The sequence below is a fragment of the Toxotes jaculatrix genome, chromosome 22, assembly GCF_017976425.1.
Source record: "Toxotes jaculatrix isolate fToxJac2 chromosome 22, fToxJac2.pri, whole genome shotgun sequence".
Lineage (NCBI taxonomy): Eukaryota > Metazoa > Chordata > Actinopteri > Toxotidae > Toxotes > Toxotes jaculatrix.
This window is the reverse complement of record NC_054415.1, coordinates 5044204-5066937: the sequence shown is the minus strand read 5'-3', so window position 1 is coordinate 5066937 and position 22734 is coordinate 5044204. Positions and strand designations below refer to the sequence as shown.

Genomic DNA, 22734 nt, shown 5'->3' with positions numbered 1-22734 from the left:
CTTCAGGTTGTTAGTAAAACAAACATGGTGCTTTGTTAATGAAAGTCAAAGACAGGTTAACCTGTGTTCGGGTCTGTTGTTCCTTTTGCTCTCTGTGCATTGTGTGTGTACCACATCACCTTAAAATACTAATACTAATAATAATAGAGACTCATTTAGAAAAAAGATTCAAGCGCCTTTTTAGAAGGAGTAAGATAAAAACCGTCTAATATTTCTCGTAATGAACTCCCTCCACTGCAAATATAGACACTTTCTTTACACATGCAGAAGCCATTAAATAATTCTGTAATCTGAACAGAGATATAGTTAATGCAGAGTTGTGTAAGACACAGTCTCAAATGTACAGTAGTATTTTCAGATTGCTATTTTTTACTTTATCACTTGCAGTCTGAGAGGATGTGAGAACTACCCACAGCTTAGAAATGGACTTTTCTTGTGAGACTGTAAATAAGCAGCTATAAGTTTTTAAAGGGCCAGTTCACCCACATTTTTCCACTTACCCCTGTTTTAAAACATTAAAAAAAAATGTCAAGGCAGCACCAATATGGATATTTTATTGAAAGAAAATTAACTGAATAGCTGAATTTGTCACATCACTTCATGTCATGTATACAACATAAGCTGTACAGTTAATAACCACATCAAAGACAACCAGCAGTGGGATCTAGGTCTTATTTGACATCTGCTGAACACTCCTCAGAATTCATTCCAACGCTCGGTAAATTCACTCTTTAGCACAGGAGGATGTGTATGTCTCACTGCAGATCGGATGGTTAGAGGAATTTGGTTAGAGAGCACAGATCAACACGTGCATGACTTACTTGCCTTGTCCAGCTGCTATGCTACATGTAGTAACCAACTGCAAGGAGGAAACAACAATGTGGTGGGGGTGGAGAGGAGGCGTCAAACTTTCAAGGTGAAGGAACGGTGCCATGCAGAGACCTACTTTACTCCCGTGGTAATAGCAAGGACATAGGAGCAGAGGTCATTTGCCTTTTGAAGGATTGGCCTCTGATTAATCTACACTCCAGGCAGATTAGATTCATCAAAGGCTGCAGGGGCCCTTACTGCAGCGAAGTGACAAGAAACGAAAAACCCCAACTCCATCATGTTAGCATAGCATGAAATGGATTTTTTTTTTTAAAAGAGCAGAATGTTTTAAGAGCGATAAGATAAAGAATAATTAGTAGAGAATTTTACATTCTGTTTGTTATTTCAAAGCAAAATCAACAAACACTAGTCATACAAAAGCAGCATTTAATTCCACAAATCATCAAATGAGTTTATACATCAGAACAGGGCTGAACGATACTTTCAGCATCAACATTGTACTGTAGGATGACATGTAAAGCAAAGGGATTATTAAGATCATGTTGAACAAACTCATGTTCAAGGGTAAACTTCCCAAATCATTCCTTTAGTGAGTAATTTTACAGAAGGTAAATGCTTAATACTCATGGTGAGTATGCAACTTAAAATTCAACAATTTACCCAGAGGAAAATTAAATATCACAGTGTGTTTTTTGCCAGTACTGTTCAGCCCTACATTAGAGAATTAAAAACGTGGATGTTTACTCATCATCAGTTGTTCAACATTTCAGTAGCTGTAGGAAAATTGCAGGATTCTTGTCTATGTTAGATTTAAAAATGCGCAGCAGATATGACGTCAGCAGTCCAACTCAAAATGCAACACTGGATATCAGTTAAGTAAATAAAGTGATAAAGTGCAACAGGGTTCAGCACTGAATACAATCAATCTTAATTAACCCCCCCTGCATAAACATACTGATAATGAACATATTAAAAAAACATTAAATTCTATTTAAGGGTCATTATACATTTAGTTCTGCTAATTCAATCTATCAGCATCCTAACAATAAATCATATCTTTATACATTTTCTATTTGTTAGATCTCTCTCTGTTTCTTTGTTTCCGTACAGTGCATATCACAGAGCTCCTTCTTTTTAGCATCTGTGTGGTGGGTTAAGTTAAAATGTCAGTACTCAGTAATCGTGCATAGTTCAGGTTGTTCATCCTTCTTCTTCACCTTGGATTTTTGTAATTTTTATTCCAACTATTACAGACAGTCTCTTCATTTTGTATAACTGCCATTCTACTTCTATTGTCTATGCAAAGACCTTGGTCTGGCTTGAAAACTGTTGCTGAGAGATGTCATGTGATACTGACCTTCGTATCAACATAATTTCTACATTGTTGGTTACACATTCATACAAAAAGCCACAAACTCTGGCCTTTAAACTCTCCAAATATAACCCCGTTGTGGATTTCTCTCCCCTTCAGCAGCAGGGTTATTGCCCCCTGTGCCTCAGTCAGTGAAATGTGGACAGAGAGAGCAGCCTTCCATTGAATAGTTGGGCTAAAAAAAGTCTGGGTGGTCCTTTTTTTATCCTCCTTGCCCCACTTGAGGACCCTGTAATATCGTACAGGAAGTCATTAAGGGTCATCAGTATCACCTCACTTCCAGGTGGCAGCAGTGGGGCGAACGCCTGCACTCCCCTTGGTGCCTTTTGACCCCAGCGACTGACCTGAGCGGCTCCGCAGGTCACGCTCAGCATTCTCGCTCTGCGTCTGCTCCTCATCATACCTAGTGACACGGAGAAGGAGTTAGAGTCAGTGGAGTAATGTAGTAAAGAAATACATTAGAGCGAGTTCCTGTTGGCCCCTCTGCTCGCCTATACATGGAGGTGTTAACTCAAACAAGGTGCTTAACTCAAACAATACCCCCCGGTAAGTGCTAAGCACACTTTACCCTCACAACAATTCAGAATGGGGCTCCTATGGACAAAAGACCGCTGCGGGCATTGTGCACAGGGTCCCATGGATCGGTGATCTCTTTCAGAGCAGTACCATCCCTTCGATAGCTCAGTTGGTAGAGCGGAGGACTGTAGTGGAAATAGCAGGCATCCTTAGGTCGCTGGTTCAAATCCGGCTCGAAGGAGTAATATTTTAGCTATGCTGGCAGCATGGCTCCTGTTTAGAGATCGCATTTTTCGTGTAGTGCACAGAAGGAACCCAGAGTTGAGGAGGAGAAAAGAGGAGTGCTCACATTACTGTGTTCACACCAGGTGTAAGTTTGACCTACCTGCAACCAGTTTTTCAAACACCCATCACCCCTTCGATAGCTCAGTTGGTAGAGCGGAGGACTGTAGTGGTTACACCAGGTATCCTTAGGTCGCTGATTCAAATCCGGCTCGAAGGAGTGACTTTTAATGGAGTGCTCTGCATGTTGGGAGATTACGCTGAAGCGTGGGGGGGGCTAGCTGTGTAAACATTTTTGACAGTGGCAATGAAGTCCCACTCTGCAATGGCAGTCTCTCGCACAGTAGCTACAGGTGAAGGAGGATGGACAACTGCTGCTTTCTTCCTTGCTCTCTTCTCATATCTGCTCTTCCTTCTCAACTAGCAGTGGTTAACTGATAATTGTTGGTATTTTACTGTTTTCCTAACAAATCTTTTATGAGAAAACCAACTTTTTAAAGCCCCTGATGGGATAATTCACTCAGGTTTGCTGACTGAACAGGGATAAGGTGAGGCTGTTTAGAAAAGAGCACAGGCGGGAGGGCTGATCCCCTTGTGCTGAGCAGATGTTGAACAGTTTGTTTTAACAGATGCTGTTTTTTCAAACTGGATTTATGCAGGAAGCCATTACCACATCTACCACTGCCATAACAACCCTTCTGCCTCAGTTGAGCCAAACATAACCGACATGTTTTCCATGATTATCAGCTATCGTTTCTGATGCTGTGCTCTTCACGACACTCAACACTTTTCTTTTTGCTTCCATTAATTTAAAAACTGCGATCTTCAGGCCAGACTGGAACCTGCTTTAACCACTACAGTCCCCCACTCTCCCAATTACCTTATGGAAGGCAGACAATAAGTCAAAAATCCCTAATAGGACAATATTGCCCTACTGTGTAAACCAGCCAGCTAACAAAATATATCACAACATAAACATACAGCGAGAAACACACGCAGTACGTCCATGTATTAACTAGTTCTGGTTATTCAGTTACAGCTCAGTTTGGACGTATACAGCAGAATCAGTCTTCCCTCTTTTCAGCTACTGTATGCAGAATCATATGTAATAACGTGTACAGTAGTCGCTTCACTATGAGTCACTCAGTTAAAAGTCACTCCTTCGAGCCGGATTTGAACCAGCGACCTAAGGATGCCTGCTATATGCCACTACAGTCCTCCGCTCTACCAACTGAGCTATCGAAGGCAGACAGCCAGCAGAAAAGCACCAGTGGAAATGTGCAGCCCTGTTCAGTTCTGGCCCCTGCCAAGACTGAACAGGTGCCTTTCCAGATTAGCACACAGCAGTGGCTTGTATTGGGTCATGGTGTAGTGTGAGAAAAAAAAAACATACTGTATCTACAGTATCCTGTTTTTCATTAGCATATGTTGTTATGTAACAAATAATTCAAATAAAATCGTAACCTGAAGATTATGTTCCCAAATGGTGCTTCATCAAAATGTGGCCAAATGAGGAAGGCAATGAGATTAACCAAATGAAAGCTCCTATTTCACAAGGCAGAACAAACCCTTGCTTGCAGAGGAGTGAGTTAGGAGGGAAACACATTCTGGTTGCATACAGTACAGTCAAAAAGTCTTTCCTTCGAGCCGGATTTGAACCAGCGACCTAAGGATGCCTGGTGCTGCCACTACAGTCCTCCGCTCTACCAACTGAGCTATCGAAGGGACACACACACAAAATACCAAAACAAAAATCCCTCAGGTCATAGTGTCTATGCCAGGCGTCATAAATGGAGAGGACAAGTTCATAACACTATATATATTACTACATCAGTCTAAAGATTAATGGATTGGAATTAAAAAGATCTGTCATAGTATTTTCACATATCTCAAGGAGCAGTAATAACCAATAAAGTATCCATTCTATTGTGAATATACTGAACAAAAAATATACAGATAAATGTTTATACCTGCTGCACATCAGCTCCTCTTACAATCTAAGTTCACAAGGTTGGAATGCAAACTGTGAGCCAACTGAGTTACTGCAAGCTCAGGTTAATTAGTTACAGGATAAACCTCTGCAGTCAAACAGTGTTCCTGTCCTCGTATTGAGGGACAGTATGTTCAACAACACAGTTAAAAGTTTTTCCTTCGAGCCGGATTTGAACCAGCGACCTAAGGATGCCTGTTATTACCCCTACAGTCCTCCGCTCTACCAACTGAGCTATCGAAGGGTCTGAAACCTTGGCCAAGTAGATATCACCCTCAGCTTAGGTTCTGTGGAAGGAAAACTTTCACTTATGAGTGATATCTTTTGCCTCCATGTGTCCCTACTTAGCTGAGTGTGTCTGACCGGTCGATTTCAGAGTCACTCACAGAACTTGATAGTTGCCCAGGGCCTCTCGGGGTGGGCTGCGATTCCAGCGGCAGTCAGGGATGTCCCCGTTGGGTGTGACAATGTTGAGGGTGTCGTTGATGAGGTTGTACTTCAGGATGCGGTCGTTGGCCGTGCTGGAGGTCAACGAAGGAGAGGCGTTGACCTGAGGAGCACCGAGACACAGAAAATTACATCTGCATTTGAAGAGAAGGTGTTTTGCATCAAACCACCTGGAGATGCAGTTTATAATAAACAGTAATTAGGTTCACAGCAACTGGGCAGAGCTTAATGACATACTGTAGGAGCCAAACAGGCATGAGCACATTGTTTAATTTCCTCCTGTCCCCCTATGGAAGCTCTTATCAGGCAGGAAATGTAGCTGCTAATGTGCTTTAACAGCTGTTAAAAGAAGAACTCTAGATACACACTGGAAAACTTACATGGGCGCCCAAACAGAGACGAAGCAATTATTCTCATAAAAAACACACACCCTTGCTTCCTTGAATAGATAACACAAACACATGTACTTCTGTTGTAATGCATTATCTTTTAATGAGAGCTGGCCACATCCACACATACCTTCATAAGTACTGTAAAGTCAAAACAAAACAGAGCATACGTGAATACAAGAAAGTGCTCCTGACTAGGTTTGTGGCACACGTTTGATCGGCCTGTCACTGAGGAGCATTTATGACCCACAAGCAACTTGGTGTCGACCAAAATAGATCAGATTGGTGTCTGTGAACAGAAATAGTTGGGACCTAGCCTGGAAACCCAGCAACTCATTGTACAGCTGTCAAAATGAGCGCAGCAAAAGATGACAGCTAATAATAGCAGTAGCAGCCTGTATCAGCCTGTATTCCTTGGTACATACTCAGTTTCCCCTGTATTTTCAGCGGTGTTTTTCAGCTGGAGTAATGCACTGAATGGGTTAAAGTATCGCCTTCAGCGCACATTTGAATACAGAGAGGCCCACATCCAAACATACACACTCAAAGATCAACCGCAAGGGCATTTAAAGTTGCTTAACAATCAAAGGAAAGGTACGTGAAGTCACTGTGCAAGCATGTTAAATATGTCTGGGCTTGGTAAAATATGTTGCTGCTGTCTTCATGAACTGGGCAAAGAAAAACACATTTTGTTTTACAGCAGATGCTAATTTTTAGTCAACTGAACCCTTTTTATGTGAGTTTGTAGGTGTGTATGTATTTAATAACTCCCCCTGTTAAATCACTCACCTCAATAAGCCATGGCTTCAGCTTGTCATCAATAATGATGTCGTACCCGTAACATTCAAAACAGTGCTTGTCGTTGTTCATCACAGGCTGAGGGAAATAAGAAACAGGGCCCAAATTAGGAAGAGGAATTTACCCATGAGTGATTGTGATATGTTCAGAACTTTTTAATGCAAGTGATTCACCTAGGAAGGATGTTAGCAAATAACCAGCGCAAAAATATACCGGTGGACATAACTATTAAGACACAAAGTGGCCTGTGTAAGGAGGCCTTAGAGGGGAAGTAGATCGGATCACTTAGTAGAAAAGGGAAGTGTGCATTAAGTTGAGTGCACTATTGTGCTAAAAACAAAAAGGCACCACAGCATTGAGGTAGTTTTACAGCCGTGTGTTTAAAAGTGTTAGCCTGCTGCAGTTATTAAAGGCTCCACGCTAAAAGCAGCAACCCAACCGGAAGAAAAAGTAAAACACAACCACCAGAGGCTTCAACATCTGTGGTGTAATGTGTTGTTTTGTACTGCATCTGGTTGAAGCACTGGCAACATAAAGAGGTCTGTGGTAAACATAAATATTATCCTGAAATGGGTCATTCTACATTAAGTATATTTTGATGCTAATACTTCTCTGTAGGAGAATTCTTTTATTTCTTGTATGTCAGTCAGTGTGTACGAGTAACTGTCCGTGTCCACTTACAGCCACAGCTTTCAGGGACTGCACCACAATCCAGTGGATCTGGTCAAACAGTCGGCTGGTCACATCCTTTCCTCTGGTGCTTTCTAGGTACAAACGGAGGTTACTGACCGTCCACTTGCCTCCATGAACGTGGTTGTAGTCATCCTGTTAAAAGCACAGTCTAACTTGGTGTTTTTTTTTTGGGTGGTGGGGGGGGGAGGGGGGGGGGGGGTTGTGTGGAGTTCTGGTGTAAAATAACATGGTCCATAAAAACCTATTTACTGGTGCAGAACACTGATTTAAAACACTACATTCAAATAACAATGGTTGTGCTATTTTTTTTAACTACTATAGGAAATATTATAAGTAGCCCTCCTCGCCACACCAGACATGATACAGACTTACCCCATGTTTCTGGATGGCCACATTAGTGAGGTGAACAAACATGTTATCCAGTTCACTTGTACTGGGTGTGTACTTTACTGTGCAGAACCGACAGAAGCCCAGCTTGTACCTGAGAGCCCAAAAAAAAAAAGAAAGCTCAATAAACAACCTCAGTAACATTTGCACTGGCTTTGAAAAAGATGTTCATGAACTGAACTGGTCTTACATGTAGCATTTGAGAGGCCGATAAGTGGTCACCAAGACATAAAGACGCAGGTCAAACTTCTTCCCTCCTATTAGCAGAGGATTGTCAATGTACAGGGAGATGACATATGCTTCCTTGCCACTAGAGGCTGCTACAAACCTGGAGGCAAAAAGCAAGACACCAAACATCAGATACCTACAACCCCTGACCAATCTGATGTTTTACAAGCACAATCATTAACAGTTTTGGATGTTGCATTTTTTAACTCACGTGGAAGTGCGGCTGTCTCTGGACCACTTTTTGATCTGGGACAGTTTGTTGATGAGGAAGATGCCTTTGCCCTGGGCCTTCCCACAGGGCTTCATGATCCAGGTGCTGGACGGATTCTTACGAAACTCCTCCACGAACAAATTATAATCGGCCGGGAGCATGAACGTCACAGGGACAAAATCTGTACAAAGCATGGAGAAAAAAAAGCACAACATAATCAAATTTGCCACATATCAATGACATGTGTGTCTATGAGGGGAAAAAAGAAGGGATGCAGATAATAAGCACGCATTTTTACACTCATCCTTCCCTGGAGAGCTCTAATAGATACCTAGATAAATGTATTTTCCATTTTCGTCCTTCTCTGCCAGCGGGCTTCCTTCCTTCTCCAGCTCCTTACGGTAGCGTTTGATGTTCTTGATCATCAGGTCCTTCCTGGTCAGCTCATAGTGGTTGGGGAAGTGGTTAACCATCTGGTCATCTGACAGGCGGTAGCCAGTGTCCACACTGAACACGTTCCTGATGGTCTGGATGCTCATCCTGCACGTGGGTACAAATAAACCTGCATTATGACACTGTAAAGAATCTGGAAGCCTGAAATAAGCTTGGTGATATAATTAGGTACTAGGTAAATAGGTGATTTTGCATTTTCTGAGAAGGATTTTGAATGCAAGATGATTAATTTATATGGAGTACTTTTACATTGTGATACTGGTACTTATAAGCAAAGAATCTGAGTGCTTCCTCCACCCTTGCTTGTATTTACATGTGTAGGTGTGGTGCTTGCATGAAATAGTGTCCCAGCACTAAAGAGTCAGGTGTAATGTAGCTGGAAAACCTACCAGTAGAAATTCCAGTCCTCGTTTTCGGTGACTTGAATCCATTCCCTTTTCTCAAAGTTGTTGATGAGCACTGATTTTTCAATATCTGTCACCCACTTCACCTTACCGGCCATGGTGCCTCCCACTAGGGTGGAGCACAGAACAACAGGTAAACATATAGAAAAGCAGGAAAAACTACAGATAGAACAGAGAGGGGGGCTCAATGCTGTTACTGCATTTCGCTGTGGTTTCTATCTAGTCACCTACCTGCAAATCAATGTCAGGAAACAGCCAGTCATCAGCATCAGCTAGCCGGGCTGGCTCAGTAGTTAGCAGGCTGCTGGATCCTCCCCGGACTGCTGCAGAGGCTGGGCGGACATCACCCAGTCAGTGATGCAATCTCATCAGACCGTCGTCTGCAGAGCTCACAGCCAAGCACAGCGAAGCACAAGTCCGTTAACATCACCGCTAACAGACCATCGCTCCCATGTTAGCTTCTTGTTTTTAACGCTAACAAGCTACATCTATGGATCCAGGCGTTGTGAAGCCGGACAGTGACGAAAACCCCCACCGCTGTTAAACTACTCTTCACAATAAAAGCCTTTGTAGTTAATTACACGCACATTTATGCATAATATAAACTTACTATGCGATTTAAGTTCGATTTTTATGGGGTTTTTTTTTTAATCATAAAAATCTGTTAAGAACATTAAAGATACCGTTGTCGGCCTGGCCTTTCCGAGTTAATAACCTAGCAACGGGGGACGCAATGATGTCACCGCAGGGTGTCATTACCACAGCATACCAGCAGGGGTCAGCGTTGGACAGTCTGTGGAGTTTAAACTAAAACAGTGCATCCATGTGATCTCTGCTAAAAGTACTTCCTGTATGAAGGAAAATAACTTTTTTTTTAAATAAAGAATTTTTTAAAATTCAGACTAAACCCCAAATGAACAGATGTTTAAAAAAAACACATACTGCTTGCAAATTCTCTTCAGTGTACGAAGGATAATAGATAGAAATACTAGAAAACGTTTTTCCTAATACTTGATATGCAGGCTGTCCTTTGTTGAAACAACTGCATTAGTGTTTTAACATATATAATAGAATGAAGTACTTGGTGTTACATGTAAAATTAACAAAAATTGATTTTCAAAAAACTAAACTGTCACATGATATCACCACGTCCACCTCTTGCGCCCCTGATGGTGACTTTCGGCAGCAGCAGGTAAAGGCGTGGCCTATCACGTTTGTGGCAGTTACCTGAAAGCAATAAGATTAAAAGGACGCTGCTGTAAGTATAGGAAAACACCTTACGAATATTTCTTTATTTTATTGTTTCCAATGTACTTTAATAATAATGTCTTTATATTTATTGCAGGGCGGCGTCCACTTTAATCTACACAAAAGGTAGGTTTTACTTTCTTTTCTTGTTGTACATGCACCTGTTTACTGTCAGAGCAGGAGCGTTCAGATTCGATTAAGACCTAACATGATACTATTCCTACACGATACAGTTTACTAGTTAAATGGAAATGTAGTTAGTGATTTTTAAATTTTATGATTTCACATGTTTGTGAGTTTAATGTGTAGCCTAATCAGTGTGATCTTCAAAACGACCTTTGTTTGCTTTGGGTGAGAAGGATGATTTCACCTCTTTGTTACGACAATAACTGCTATACGTTATGACATGAATTATATTATAATTATACTTATAATTACAACTGTCCTCAGAGTATTATTTTGTGATTATATTATTGAGGTTCCCACGTTTATGGCTATATATTGATGGTATTTCTTTTAAATTAGCTTAAACACAGAGGATTCCCTCAGGATACATCCAGATTTGTAAATGTACAAATATTTAAACTCTATAAGCAGATTTTTCAGAGCCAGTGATGTTTTATTTCTTACTTGTAAGAATCAAAAGGCAGTTTGGTTGATTTGAGTTATGGAAATGGAGCATTTGCATTCAGACACAGGATTGTAGGCACAACAGGAACTGGTCACAGGACAGGTGTAGGTAGGAGGCTACAAACCACTGAAGGCCCCGATTGTTAACACAAAAAAAAAAAAAAAAGAATATAGTAAGTCAGGGGTCGATTACATTTACAGGTTCTCATATAAACTTATCCCAAACATCATGTCCATTTGGGACCCAAAATACACTTTTTGTTGTAAGTGGACAACAACCGCTGGACTTAATCCAACAGATGATGTCATCTCTTCAAAGCTAGGAGAGCCTGTTTTATCAACCTGTTTTTTCTCCCCAGTAACAGAGCTGCCACCTATCCTGGTAACATGACCCAGTATTTACACAGCCTGTTTATGAACGTTGGGAGTCGAGCAAGGATAACACACAAACACTGTCCAACCATGGGGGCCATTATCTGTCCTGCATGGCTAATGATGCTTTGGGTACTTTTCTCACACGTATACTAATATGAATCATTTGCATGATACTGGTTCTCTTCACAGAAAACAAAGATGGTGGAACAAACAAGACGGCCGAGTCGTGTCGTCTCTCTCCAGGCTGGACCTGGTGACGTGGACCCTGGCACCCTGTTTGACGTTAACCTCAGGTACAGCAGAGGCCCTCCCCCGCACTTTTGTGAATGTTAATAGCAACAACAACACACAGTTCAGCCTCAGGCAACAGACCATGTGGGATCAGTAGTAGCAAAAACAAGCACGATCATAGAAAGGTTTTGTTTAGAGAATCACCTGTGTATGTGATGGATTTTTTTTATTGTTTTAAATCCAAAATATAAAATAAAAAAAACTTACTGAGCACTTTTCTAAAATATTCAATGTGACAAATCCAACTGAAAAAAATTTAAGCAACTCAACAAAATCTTTGCCTGTTCTGTTTCAGAGTCAGTGACAGGAGAGCTCGTGCTATTGCCCGCCAGCTGGCTGCAGTTGGAGACCAGCTGGACTGGGAGTGGACCAGCAGACAGCCAAACAGGCTACCAACTCTTCTACACATGCTGAGACCCGCTCAGGCACTGACCAGGACCATCTATCGGTAATAAAAAAAAAAAAAGGTCCCTCTTCATGTTATGTTGCTAATCAGATCTTTATGTGCCTGGCTGTGACCTGGTGCTGTTCTGTCTCAGGGACATGCACAGCCAGTTATGGGCCTTCCAGGGTCTCTCTGCTGCAGTGAAGGACTGGGTAGTGAGCACTGCACCTGGGCAGGCTATCCTCAGACCTGATGCCTTGACAGCCTGGGTAACACAACTTTTCTATGTTCTATGGCATTATACACTATATCTTTTTTTAATGTGGGTATTTTTTTTATTTACACACATTATTTGTGCTAGTATTTAGTCTTATAAATAAAAATGTAATTAAAATGTCTTTCATTTTAACAAAACCCTTTGGTTGGATGGAGTGGACGCTCACTACAGTATAACATACTTGCACAAGTAACACAGATTAATAAAAATAAAGATTAATGCCATCTAACATACATTTGTCTGGACCTGCTGACTTGTAAAGTCCCCCAAGTAATTCAAGTTTAACTCATCACGCTTCATTTCACAGGTGTCCAGTTTTAAACCAATCACCTGCACTGGCTGGACCAGAGGAGCCCTCGTGACTGTGGCACTGGTGGCTGCAGTGAGCCTCTTCGGTGCACTGTGGATGCAATGGAAAGCCTGAAAGGCCATAAGCAGGTCTTTTTGGCCCTTATATATTTGACAAAAAAATGTTTGCAAATGAGTGACAATTATTGCTAACTGATTTGTTTCTGCTGTTTACTTTGACTTCTCTTTTTATACTATTTTAATGAGCCGTATTGTAAGATGACACTGAAGTCAGTAAAAAATACTGTAACTTGTTCGGAGCACACGGATATCGTTAAAATCTGTTTCACAAAAGTGCCCAGCGAGTTGGCCAGCATACTGTAGCAGTGACATTGTTTCAGACATTGTGTCAGAAGCATGTTTCCATGATTGGACTGTTGCTGGCCTGCAGTCTTTTGTATCCAGATTAGTTTCTTACTGGTTTAAGAGGCCAACTTTTTTTTACAGATAATATGTAGCCTGGCTTAATAGAAAATGAAGGGAGCTGGTCTTTCTGTTGCAGATTTGAAACTGCTTTTCACGTGATGCAAAATAAAATTCATAATGACAAAATTCTGCAGTCTCATTAATAAAAAATTATTCATTTAATTACACAATAACACACAAACAAGACCTTAAGAAACAACCACAGGAACTTGCAGGTGTAACTGGATAGTCAAGATGTCTGAGATAAAATAACCACTCAGGCACATTCTTCCTACTCTTGCTTGGTTGTTTTTAATCAGAGTCCACGTCTCTGCATTATCAGTCATCATAAGTAGTGACCTGCACTTGTGTGTATTTCCTGAAGGCCTTGGCGTTGCACTTCTGAAGTGTGGCGCCGAGCTGCTTTCCCGGACCAACCTCGTAGGTGTAAGGGAAGTTCTCCCCCTGCGTCCTCTCGTAGATCTCGTGCAGAGTCTGCTCCCACTTCACAGGCGACACCAGCTGCTTTACCAGCTGTCTGCGCACGTGGCTCTCATTCATGTAGCGTTTGCCATCAACGTTGGAGTACACGTTGATCTCAGGACGCCGTATCTGAACAGGAGACAAATCCAGGTGTTAGATGATCAGTGCTAAATCAGCCGAAGTGTCTAACTTTTCCATGAGTGGTAGCAGGACATAATAATGGCTGCTGGATAAGGTAGAAATTATTAAGTGAAATGTGGGTGAAATTAATCAATATTAAAGGGGCAGTGAGTATTATTTTTACTCTCCCATAGAACAAAATGGTAAGTTGATATTGGGTTTGTTTAAAGATCCCAACTAATGGTTATTTTTATTATCGATTAATCTGCAGGTTATTTTCTAAATTAATCAATGAATCATTTTGTTTATAAAATGTCAAAAGATAGAAAAAAGTGCTGGGCATGGGCACGGGGGGAAGTAAATAAAAACAGGATGAAAAGCTGATGTGGCTTAAAAACAGTATGACTGACCTCCACCTGTCTGAGAACCTCTCTGAGGGGTTCAGTAGCCGACGCCATCAGCTCAGTGTGAAAAGCTCCACTGACCGGGAGAGGTTTGGTCCTCATGAACTCCAAACGTCTCGAGTTCTGCTGGAGGAAATCCAGAGCCTGGGAGGATGACACAGCTCGTATTAAAGAGTAATCCCAAGAGAAGCCCAGAGAAGAAAATACACTTCTTCATCACACCTTCACACAGATTTATATCATTGTGATTTAGATAAAGCAAAGATACAAAGTCCAGTCCTACCTATAACTGGTGGTAACAGCTGTTTTACTGTATTTTAAAATGGAGTTTTTATGCTCCGTACCTGTTGGTGTCCTGCGATGACCCTGCCATCAGGGAACAGATAGTTGGCCACAGAGCACACTGGCTCCTCAACCCCCTGGCTCTTGCAGTGCTCCTTAGCTTGCAGACAAGCATATTTATACTGAGCCTGACGTTTACCGATGACTGACAGCATCCCACTGGGAACCAGCTCTGACGCTTTCTGCATGGCCTCTGCACGAACCTTCACCGCATACAGGGCTACAAGACACAGCAAGGTTAAATAAGGCAATACGAGCTAACACTAGTGCCTTAGGTGATTTATTGCCAGTGTTTTTAACTGAGCTACAGCTTTGTCCTGCACAAGATAAAAAATGATGTCGTGTTTACCTTCTGCAAAGTTCATGGCACCAGAAAAGACCAGAGCAGCAAATTCTCCAACGCTGAAACCTGCAGCGGCAACACACGTCTCAATGGCCTGTGGACAAAAGTGTAAAGAAATCAGTAAAGAACATAATACACCAGTAATAATAATATAATGTATTATACTCAGCTATATTTTAATGCTGACCCTTAAGCCAAAAGTGAAAATACCCATCACATTTTATTATGTACTTCTGAGCAACAATGAGTAGTTAATTAATCAACTGACAGAAAATTAATTGGTAACTAATATGATAACTGATTAATAATTTCAGCTAATTATTTAAACTGAACAACGTCTTTGCAGGTGCAGATTAATCGATTAATCGTTATCTGACCTTTGGGTTTTCGCAGCTGAGCCTCTCCACCGCAGCCAGTGAGGTGACGAACACCGCCGGTTGACAGTGGACCGTCTTCATCAGCTCCTCCTCGGGTCCCTCCAGGCACAGAGCCAGCAGGTCGTACCCGAGGATCTTGTGGGACACCGTAAACATCTCCTTAACATTAGGGTACTTCAAAAGTCCTCTACCCATGCCCACAAACTGGCTGCCCTGCCCGGGGAAGAGGAACACGGAGCAGCCGCTGGGGTTCTTTCGGCGTCTCAACCTCAGTTCCTGCGCCTCGGGCGTCTCGCCGCCCGGGAGAGGAGCGGAGGCTTCAGACGGTGGACGGTCAGCTGTATCCGTGGAGCCGCGCTGGCTGCTGGACAGTCTCCTGCACAGGGACACCAGAGACCTGACCTTCCCTCTGGAGGCTGCTGTCATGCTGACAACCACTGATGCCAACATGGTTCACTCCTCACCCAATGATGTCTTCACGGGCTAAAACATACCCATAATCTTCCTGAATTAACTGTGGTTAATCTTACTGAAAATAAAAATAAAAAATCAACTTTGCGCCAAACAGACCGTCTTACTGTAACCAGCATGACACAGTCTGGGAGCTACCATATTGTTTGAAGCAGTTAAAGTTGTTGTGTTTTCTTTCCGGGTCAGTTTCCGGCTCTTTTCTGCTTCAGCGCCACCTGCAGGTCAGAATATGTCATGATTTTAGTGACAAAGTCTCTGAAATGTGAATTGACTAAATCACCCCCGTAGTAACAGTTTTTATTTTGTTTTTCTTTTTTTTCATATACCAAGACATAAGAAGGAAGCAACCTAAAAAACGTCACAGTTGAAGCAAACCCCTTGTACTACTACTACTATTATATTATTATTATTTAGAGCTTCAAAGATTAGACAATTAATTGATTAGTGGATTGACAGAAAATTAACTGGCGACTATTCGCACTAAGTGTATCATTTACATCAAGCACAGTGTTTCTTATGTATATAATTTTTGCCTTTATTTTTATTTCTATAGATAAAAAATGAACTGTAACGGAAATGTCTACAGCCTTATCATTATTTTTCAATAATTATATCTTATTTGTTCATGTGATTCTTCATTGAAGATTCTGCTGTTTGTAACTCTTACTGTGTCAGATTCCGCTCAGTATCTGACAGCCTTAAAAAATACAGTTTTTAAGGCTGGCTGACATTTGAGAGATCAAAAAATGTTGTACAAACATTTTGATAAGGATCTCTTAAATTTGACTATGGAGAAGCTGTTACCAGGATATGCACTGAGCAGCTAAAAAACAAACTCTGATGGACAAGCTAACATTATCTGATATATCTGCCTGCTAATTTATTGGTTGGGCTCTGCTGCTCAGTACTTTGTATGCCCTAAAACCTGAGACTGGGTAAAAGTAAAGGAAAACAGACCTCAGTCCTGTGCAATGTTATTTTCATCTGAACTATTTAAGCTTTTTACTTGTACACATTTATTACCCAATAACTTCCTGTGGTGTCAATTATCAGATCTGATCAGAGAACTTTAAAGAGAAGAGCTAGCTTCAGGAAGTCTCATATTAATGAGACTAAGTTTAAGAGAGACTCTAGACTAGAGTTTTAGAGAGAGAGGTGGCAGCGATTCACATGGTTTGATCAGGAAAATGACAAATACCAAAAAATAAGGTTTTATTATTCACCAATGAACTTTATTGTACAAAACTGTAAATCTCTGTTGATCTTAGTCAGATGTGTCTTACTTTGATCCTGCATCACATTGTGCTTGTCATCGTCATTCTCCATCTTAGTGTGCAACTCTGAATATAAATATAATACAACGGTTTTTTGAAGATTTTCCATGTATTATTGTTAATAATGTTTCTCTTTTCACTCTCAATCTTACACAAATAGAGAATTTCTGATTTCTCATTTTTCAACTCGTACATTTGAAAACCTGTACCCCTCAACAGGGTCGTCACATTTGTCCGTTGGGTTTTTCCTGTGATCCGTCTGACAGCTGGGTGGCCTCCATCTGCTCCTCCAGTGTCTGGTTATCCTCGGGTGTCTGGCTGTTCTGATCGGCTCGTATCTTGAATTTAGAGATGAACTCGTTACTTGCCAGGGCCCCTTCCTTTTTGGGACAGAGTTGTTTCGATGATAGGCGATGTTCCAAACGCCCTACAAAAAAATAGAATTGTTAATGTCCAAATAGTTTGTGTCTTTGTTTCTTAGCACACAGCAGACAAAGAGCATACTGCACCTCCAGGAGAGATGGGCGTCATCAGGCGGTTCAGCTGGACGTTCCAGTGCCGTACATGTTGACTGGCGTTCCTCAGCTTCTCTTGAACTTCCTGGAGTGAGAGGATGAAAGTGGTAGTGTTTCCTGAGTGTTTTTTTTAAGTATGAAACATGGTGGGCACTGAGCTGATCCAAACACACTGACTCTTACTCACCTCTAGGCGCTGGTGGCTCCTCTGGCGAGATGCCCGCAGATCCTGGAGCTCCCGAGAGGCTGAGTGGAAGGCTGAAGGGGTGTCCTTGTCTGTACTGCCATCTGAGGCCTCCTTTGTGGTGATGGCCCTCTCCTGCTCCTGCAGCAGCTGACACTGCTGCTTCTTCTCCTCTTCAGCCTCCAGCAACCTGGAGAGAGGACGAAAGAAAAGAAGTGAGAAGCAGAAATGAAGTGACCAAAAGTGTCTGTGTAGTGTGCTTTGGTTTAGAGACACGAGGCAAAGACACAATGTGAGGTGAGCGGGACACCAGCATACAAGTGTTCAAGTAACAATGGGAAGTTAGTTATTGTAGTTTGGCCTCTGATTTGACCCATTTACAAACACAAACATCTATAAATTTGCTTAGAAATCATAGGGAAATAAAAGATGTTGCTTATGAATCCAGAAGAACTTGCCTGAGAATCATAATTTATTTTAAGTTGTACCTCACAGCTAACGGCAACATTATACATCCTGTTTACATGTGCAGAGCATTAAGGGAACTGTAGTTACATTGGGAATACACACGGCGTGTATGGTTCTTACCTCTCCAGCTCCTGTCTGGCCCTCTCCTCCTCCAGCCGAGCCTGGATCTCCATGTTGAGAGCAGCCTCCAGTTTCTGCTGCGTCAGCTCCAACTCGTGAATTCTCTTCTTCTGTTGCTCAGCCTCCCTTTCCTTCTCCTGCATCTCTGCCTGCATGCTGTCTCTCAACTGGGCGCACACACACACACACACACACACATCAGTTTAGTGGAAAGAACTGACCTATTCCTGAATCACCTTTTCCAGGAATGTCGTAACTATTTCTCCACCACTAAAAATCAATAAAGGTTAAATCCGTATTTTATAATGTCAGTGTTTTCATGCTGTTTTCAGAGATCAAAGTCAATGGGATGGACTCTAAACCCCATTTCAGAGGAACTGTAAATAAATGTTATGTCATCTGGAAAAGTTTTTCCTACCATCTCGGCCTCTTTCAACTGTCTCTCCAGCTTCATCTGCACCTCCCTCTGTTTCCTCCTTTCTCTCTCCTCTGCCTCCCTCCGTCGGGTTTCCAATTCCCGTGCATGCTGCAAAACACACATATATGCTACATGATTCTAACACGTATTTATTATTGTGCCATTATTGTCAGCAAGCTTGACGTTGTGATTGCATAACTGTCCCTCCTCCCTGTCCCTGATCCCCCTCCTTTCTTACCTGGATGATGCTTTCAATCTCGAGATCCTGTCTGTCTTTCTCCACCTTCTCTGTCTCTTGGATAGTCAAGTCGTCTGATTGGCTGCTGCAGCTGCTGTGGGCGCTGCGGCTGCGCTCCCGTTGGCTGTGTTCCCGCTGGACCCGTCTCTTCAGTTTGAGTTCGTGGTGAAGGGAGGACTTGCCCTCACTTTGGAGACGGAGGGCTGTCTGAATGGCTGGAGAGATAACACACACACATAGATCTTAATGTAAATTCTAAGGACAGTAAGTTGATTGGATTGGAATAAGAAGAACAGATGAATAGTCATCAGTCAACTAATCGATTAACAAACGAATCATTGCAGGTCTGAAGACAATGAAGACTGAAGCACTGAAAATAGACTGACTGCTCTCATGTTTTTACTTGTACAAACCAACACACCTTGAGTCCACTCCACCTTCTGCCTCTGGTCAGACGCACTCATCTCATAGGTTTTATTGTGCGTTTTCACACAGAACAGACAGCGCTTCCCCTCCCTGTCGGCAAGAGCCTAGAAACAGAAAGAAGAAACAGTCAAACTGATATAATACTTAGTAAGTTATTTTAGTTGGTGGTTAGTTAGTGGTAATGACTTTGGGTGAACATGTCTAACCCACAGGATTCATGTTACCTCTATGACACAGCTTTTATCCAACAAGATTTCTCCTCTCTTGTCTTTCAGGTCCTCACTGACGTAGTACGCCATGGAGTGGGGCTTCAGCACAAACCAGCGCTCAGTCCAGTTCCTACGCACGTGCCCCTTTTTCCACATATAACCCTGAAAACAGTGGTCAGGGTGAAAATGACAGGAGAGCAGAAAAACTGGCTAAAAAAAGGACAGGAACAAACACGTTAAATACTCACCCTCTTCAGGACATTGTGATACATCTCGAGAAAGACCTCGTCCAGAGCCAGACTGAAGGCCTCGGCACTGGTGACCCTCAGCAGTCGCCCTGCACCCATGTGCTCCAGGAATGCCCACACAGACATACCCTCCTCCTGCACTGTGCCATCCTGGGATATTAAGTCCTCCAAGGGCTTCCCATCCCACTCCTCATTCATTGCTGTGGAGATTTTCTTGAGGAGATATTCAACCTAAAACCATCCACATATTAGAATATCTTAAGTGTTTTCAGAAAATACCACAAAAACAAAAAATTATACAAGAGCCACATTGTTATTGCTGCTGGTACAGATAGCATGCTGACATACCAGATCAGTAAATTTCCATGATATACCTTTATAGAGGAAGGCTACTGTGCTGATAGTACAAAAGCAGTTTATTTTTGTCTCTGTCGACAGGAAACCAAAAGCATTATGGAGGAAGTGCAGGAAGGAAGAGCCTCATTAACTAACTTACTTGCACTGCTGTGAAAAAAATGTCTTTGAAAATTACTTATAAATGACTACAAAGACTTTGTTGGGACACAAGCTGGGTTTATATGGAACCTGATATTTCTTTCAAGCAATTAGCTGATCGCAGTGTAACTGCATTAAAACTCTTGGTGTTGTCTTTGTTTCCTGTGTGATTTGTTCTTTTTATCTGTCATTATTTATCGAGTGAATGTTAAGGAAGAAATCTTTGCATTTCTGGCATGTTTCTCGATATGCCAAGATGTTTTTATTCTGTACTCTGATTTTAAATCTTCGTCGCCAACCCCTCATCAATAAGGTCTCATTCAAATCCTTAAATTAAAGTCGCTCCCAACACTGAGTGATACCACTCATTATTTAGCACACTAAACGCTCCTCTCTCGTCATTTACCTCCTCTGATATCATCACCAGCGGGTAGCGGTCCTCAGACAGGAGATTGAATAAACAGAAGAGCTTGAAACTGTCCCTCTCTGACAGCAGCGCCCCCTGTGGTACCTCCTTGTAGTTCTTCTTCATGGTCATCATCCAGCACAGGTCGTCAAACTTCTCCTTATCAAACATCCCCTCTTTGACCTGAAAAAAAAAAACAAACAAAAAAAACAAAACAAAAAGCAGAAAATGACGACTAATGACTAAAGCTTTAATGGAATTAGATGAAACAACAGAATGGGTATAAAAGTCACACAGCCACAGAGATTATTTCTTTCTCGTAAGACAAAGCCTTGATTCGTGGAAAGCTGCTCCACCCACTGAGCTTTAACTCTAACAGTTAAGACCATTTCTGCCCCCACAAGCAGATCTGCTTCTCAGAAATGTCTGTGGAACTAAATTTCCAAACTTTCCTGGTAAGAACAATCCAATAAAGCTCAAATGCAAATAAGTGTAAGGTCTATACATCTTAAAAATATTTCCAAACTGTTAAAGTAAAGGTAGGGTACATTAAAGGAAGAAAAAGTAAGGTAAAGATAAAGATGGTGATACTCTATTATTAACAACTCCCACAAGCAGATGAAAACCAAAATGCCTTAGTCATGAAGATGTAAGTCTTGAATAACTGGTCACAAAAATATACCTTTCACACGTGTTTATGTGCCACATATAGACACGTAAAGCGCATCAAGACAACTGCCACTGAAACAACGTGTGCATGGAGGTGACTTTAACAGTCACTGTACCTTATCCAGTATATATTTGTTGAGGTAGGGCATGTAGCCATGATTAGACACTGGCCCGTCATCATCGTCTTGGAAGTGCTCCTCCAGAGCCACGGGGTCATGTGGGATGTGCAGAACTGTATACAAGTTATGGGAAAGCACCTGAAGAAGACACAGACATACAGTATACGGAAATATACGCGTGTATGTATGTATGTATATGTGGATTGTCTAATCTCACTTTAAATGTATAAAGCTCTATACACAGTCTGAGTCTTCTGTGCACGCTGTATTTCTTCATATATCCACAAACACACACACACACACACACACAAGTACAGACAGCTGGCCGTCAGTGACTAAGCATGTCAGGACAGCTCTCTGCCATTTCCCTGGATTCTTCTCTCCTAAGGGGGCTCATTCAGGCATGTAGGAACTGGGCAGAAAACAACATGACAGACAAATATAGCATTCACTGAGGGGGAAAGATGGCAAAATAAGGTCTCTATCTCTTGCTGTTGTCTTTAAAAAAAAAACTCAACCCTGACGGTGGTGGTGTTTTGCCTCTGTTAAAGGTTCTGGGCCACAGGTGCAAGTTGGACTTTGAGCTGAAACATGGGCTAACACCTCCAGTCAGGTTACGTGTCTGCTGGGAGAAGACTTGAAGCCTTTTCAAATATTTGGACTTGTGTGTGAGCTTGTAGGGCGTTTGTGTGTTAATTGTTTCCAAGATTACCCCGCTGATTCACGTAGTACAATGTAGTATTTTACAACATATAAAGACAACTATAGAGACTAGTAAGTTCTGGTTTGTTTTAACCAGGCAAAAAGTTATTTAAAGGGGAACAGCAGCAGAAATACACAGTTAAAGTCTCTGCTGTCCAGTGGACGCCCCTCGGCCTCAGTTTCCTGATCTTAAAATTACTGCAAACTTTCCTCCTTACCTTTAACTGCGATTTGGAAACCTTCCCACACTTCTCCACGTCCAGCGATGTGAAAGCGTACCAGATGGACTTGAGGAGTTCGGATTTTAGGTCCATTTTGGAGACCTCGTCGCGCGCAAAACAACTACATTTCCAAGCGCAGCGCAGCGCGGCGGCTTTTACGCAGCAACGAGCGAGCGGTGGTGGCGAGAATTGCCAAATAAAACAGGCCCATGGGGCAGAGCACAGACTACTGTGCGAGTTGCAAAGGACCAAAATGAGTCAGATGTAGGGCAGACTTAAAGAGGCGGAGAGTAGAGATAAAGCTTCGAGTCCCACACGCTCAACAACAAATACCTTTCTCACATTTTAAACAAATTTACTGCCATGTCCCCTGCAGGAACACGTAATCTATCGAAATAAAAGAGTCAAACATAGGCCTACACGCGAAATTTCGACATATGGAAGCTACATTTCTAAAATCTGAGACATTTATCCAGACAGTGCAGGGTGGATTTCTGAATACCTCAAATTGCTGCCAGCCAA

General features: G+C 42.0%; 4 protein-coding genes and 5 non-coding genes across 9 annotated transcripts; 3 read left to right on the top strand and 6 right to left on the bottom strand.

The window, feature by feature from the left end:
* Nucleotides 1–648: 648 nt before the first annotated feature.
* ttll1 (tubulin tyrosine ligase-like family, member 1) lies at nt 649–9485 on the bottom strand. The gene is made up of 10 exons (XM_041029700.1): nt 9233–9485; nt 8987–9110; nt 8476–8684; nt 8145–8325; nt 7896–8033; nt 7691–7799; nt 7307–7450; nt 6617–6703; nt 5378–5541; nt 649–2606 (listed from the first exon to the last, which is right to left on the bottom strand). Exons 2-10 carry the CDS (start codon nt 9097–9099, stop codon nt 2477–2479), a joined length of 1275 nt encoding a protein of 424 aa, XP_040885634.1. The 5' UTR covers nt 9100–9110; nt 9233–9485; the 3' UTR covers nt 649–2476.
* trnay-gua lies at nt 2874–2960 on the top strand. Its single transcript is given in 2 exon segments — nt 2874–2910; nt 2925–2960. It is a non-coding gene; the product is annotated as a tRNA-Tyr (tRNA).
* trnay-gua lies at nt 3135–3221 on the top strand. Its single transcript is given in 2 exon segments — nt 3135–3171; nt 3186–3221. It is a non-coding gene; the product is annotated as a tRNA-Tyr (tRNA).
* Nucleotides 4160–4247, bottom strand: trnay-gua. Its single transcript is given in 2 exon segments — nt 4160–4195; nt 4211–4247. It is a non-coding gene; the product is annotated as a tRNA-Tyr (tRNA).
* On the bottom strand, nt 4640–4726 carry trnay-gua. The gene is given in 2 exon segments: nt 4640–4675; nt 4690–4726. It is a non-coding gene; the product is annotated as a tRNA-Tyr (tRNA).
* On the bottom strand, nt 5149–5235 carry trnay-gua. The gene is given in 2 exon segments: nt 5149–5184; nt 5199–5235. It is a non-coding gene; the product is annotated as a tRNA-Tyr (tRNA).
* A 708-nt stretch (nt 9486–10193) lies between the features above and the next one.
* Nucleotides 10194–13107, top strand: bik (BCL2 interacting killer). Its single transcript, XM_041030595.1, has 6 exons — nt 10194–10259; nt 10347–10375; nt 11444–11547; nt 11841–11993; nt 12085–12199; nt 12515–13107. The coding sequence occupies exons 3-6, from the start codon at nt 11453–11455 to the stop codon at nt 12629–12631; spliced, it is 480 nt and encodes a 159-aa protein (XP_040886529.1). The 5' UTR covers nt 10194–10259; nt 10347–10375; nt 11444–11452; the 3' UTR covers nt 12632–13107.
* A 10-nt stretch (nt 13108–13117) lies between these two features.
* mcat (malonyl CoA:ACP acyltransferase (mitochondrial)) lies at nt 13118–15650 on the bottom strand. Its single transcript, XM_041030594.1, has 5 exons — nt 15030–15650; nt 14659–14746; nt 14312–14529; nt 13974–14111; nt 13118–13572 (listed from the first exon to the last, which is right to left on the bottom strand). Exons 1-5 carry the CDS (start codon nt 15477–15479, stop codon nt 13300–13302), a joined length of 1167 nt encoding a protein of 388 aa, XP_040886528.1. The 5' UTR covers nt 15480–15650; the 3' UTR covers nt 13118–13299.
* A 1060-nt stretch (nt 15651–16710) lies between these two features.
* def6c (DEF6 guanine nucleotide exchange factor c) lies at nt 16711–22717 on the bottom strand. The gene is made up of 12 exons (XM_041030527.1): nt 22210–22717; nt 21287–21427; nt 20502–20684; nt 19601–19831; nt 19368–19514; nt 19139–19247; nt 18718–18932; nt 18480–18587; nt 18062–18228; nt 17477–17663; nt 17284–17374; nt 16711–17201 (listed from the first exon to the last, which is right to left on the bottom strand). Exons 1-12 carry the CDS (start codon nt 22303–22305, stop codon nt 16999–17001), a joined length of 1878 nt encoding a protein of 625 aa, XP_040886461.1. The 5' UTR covers nt 22306–22717; the 3' UTR covers nt 16711–16998.
* Between the last annotated feature and the right edge of the window lie 17 nt (nt 22718–22734).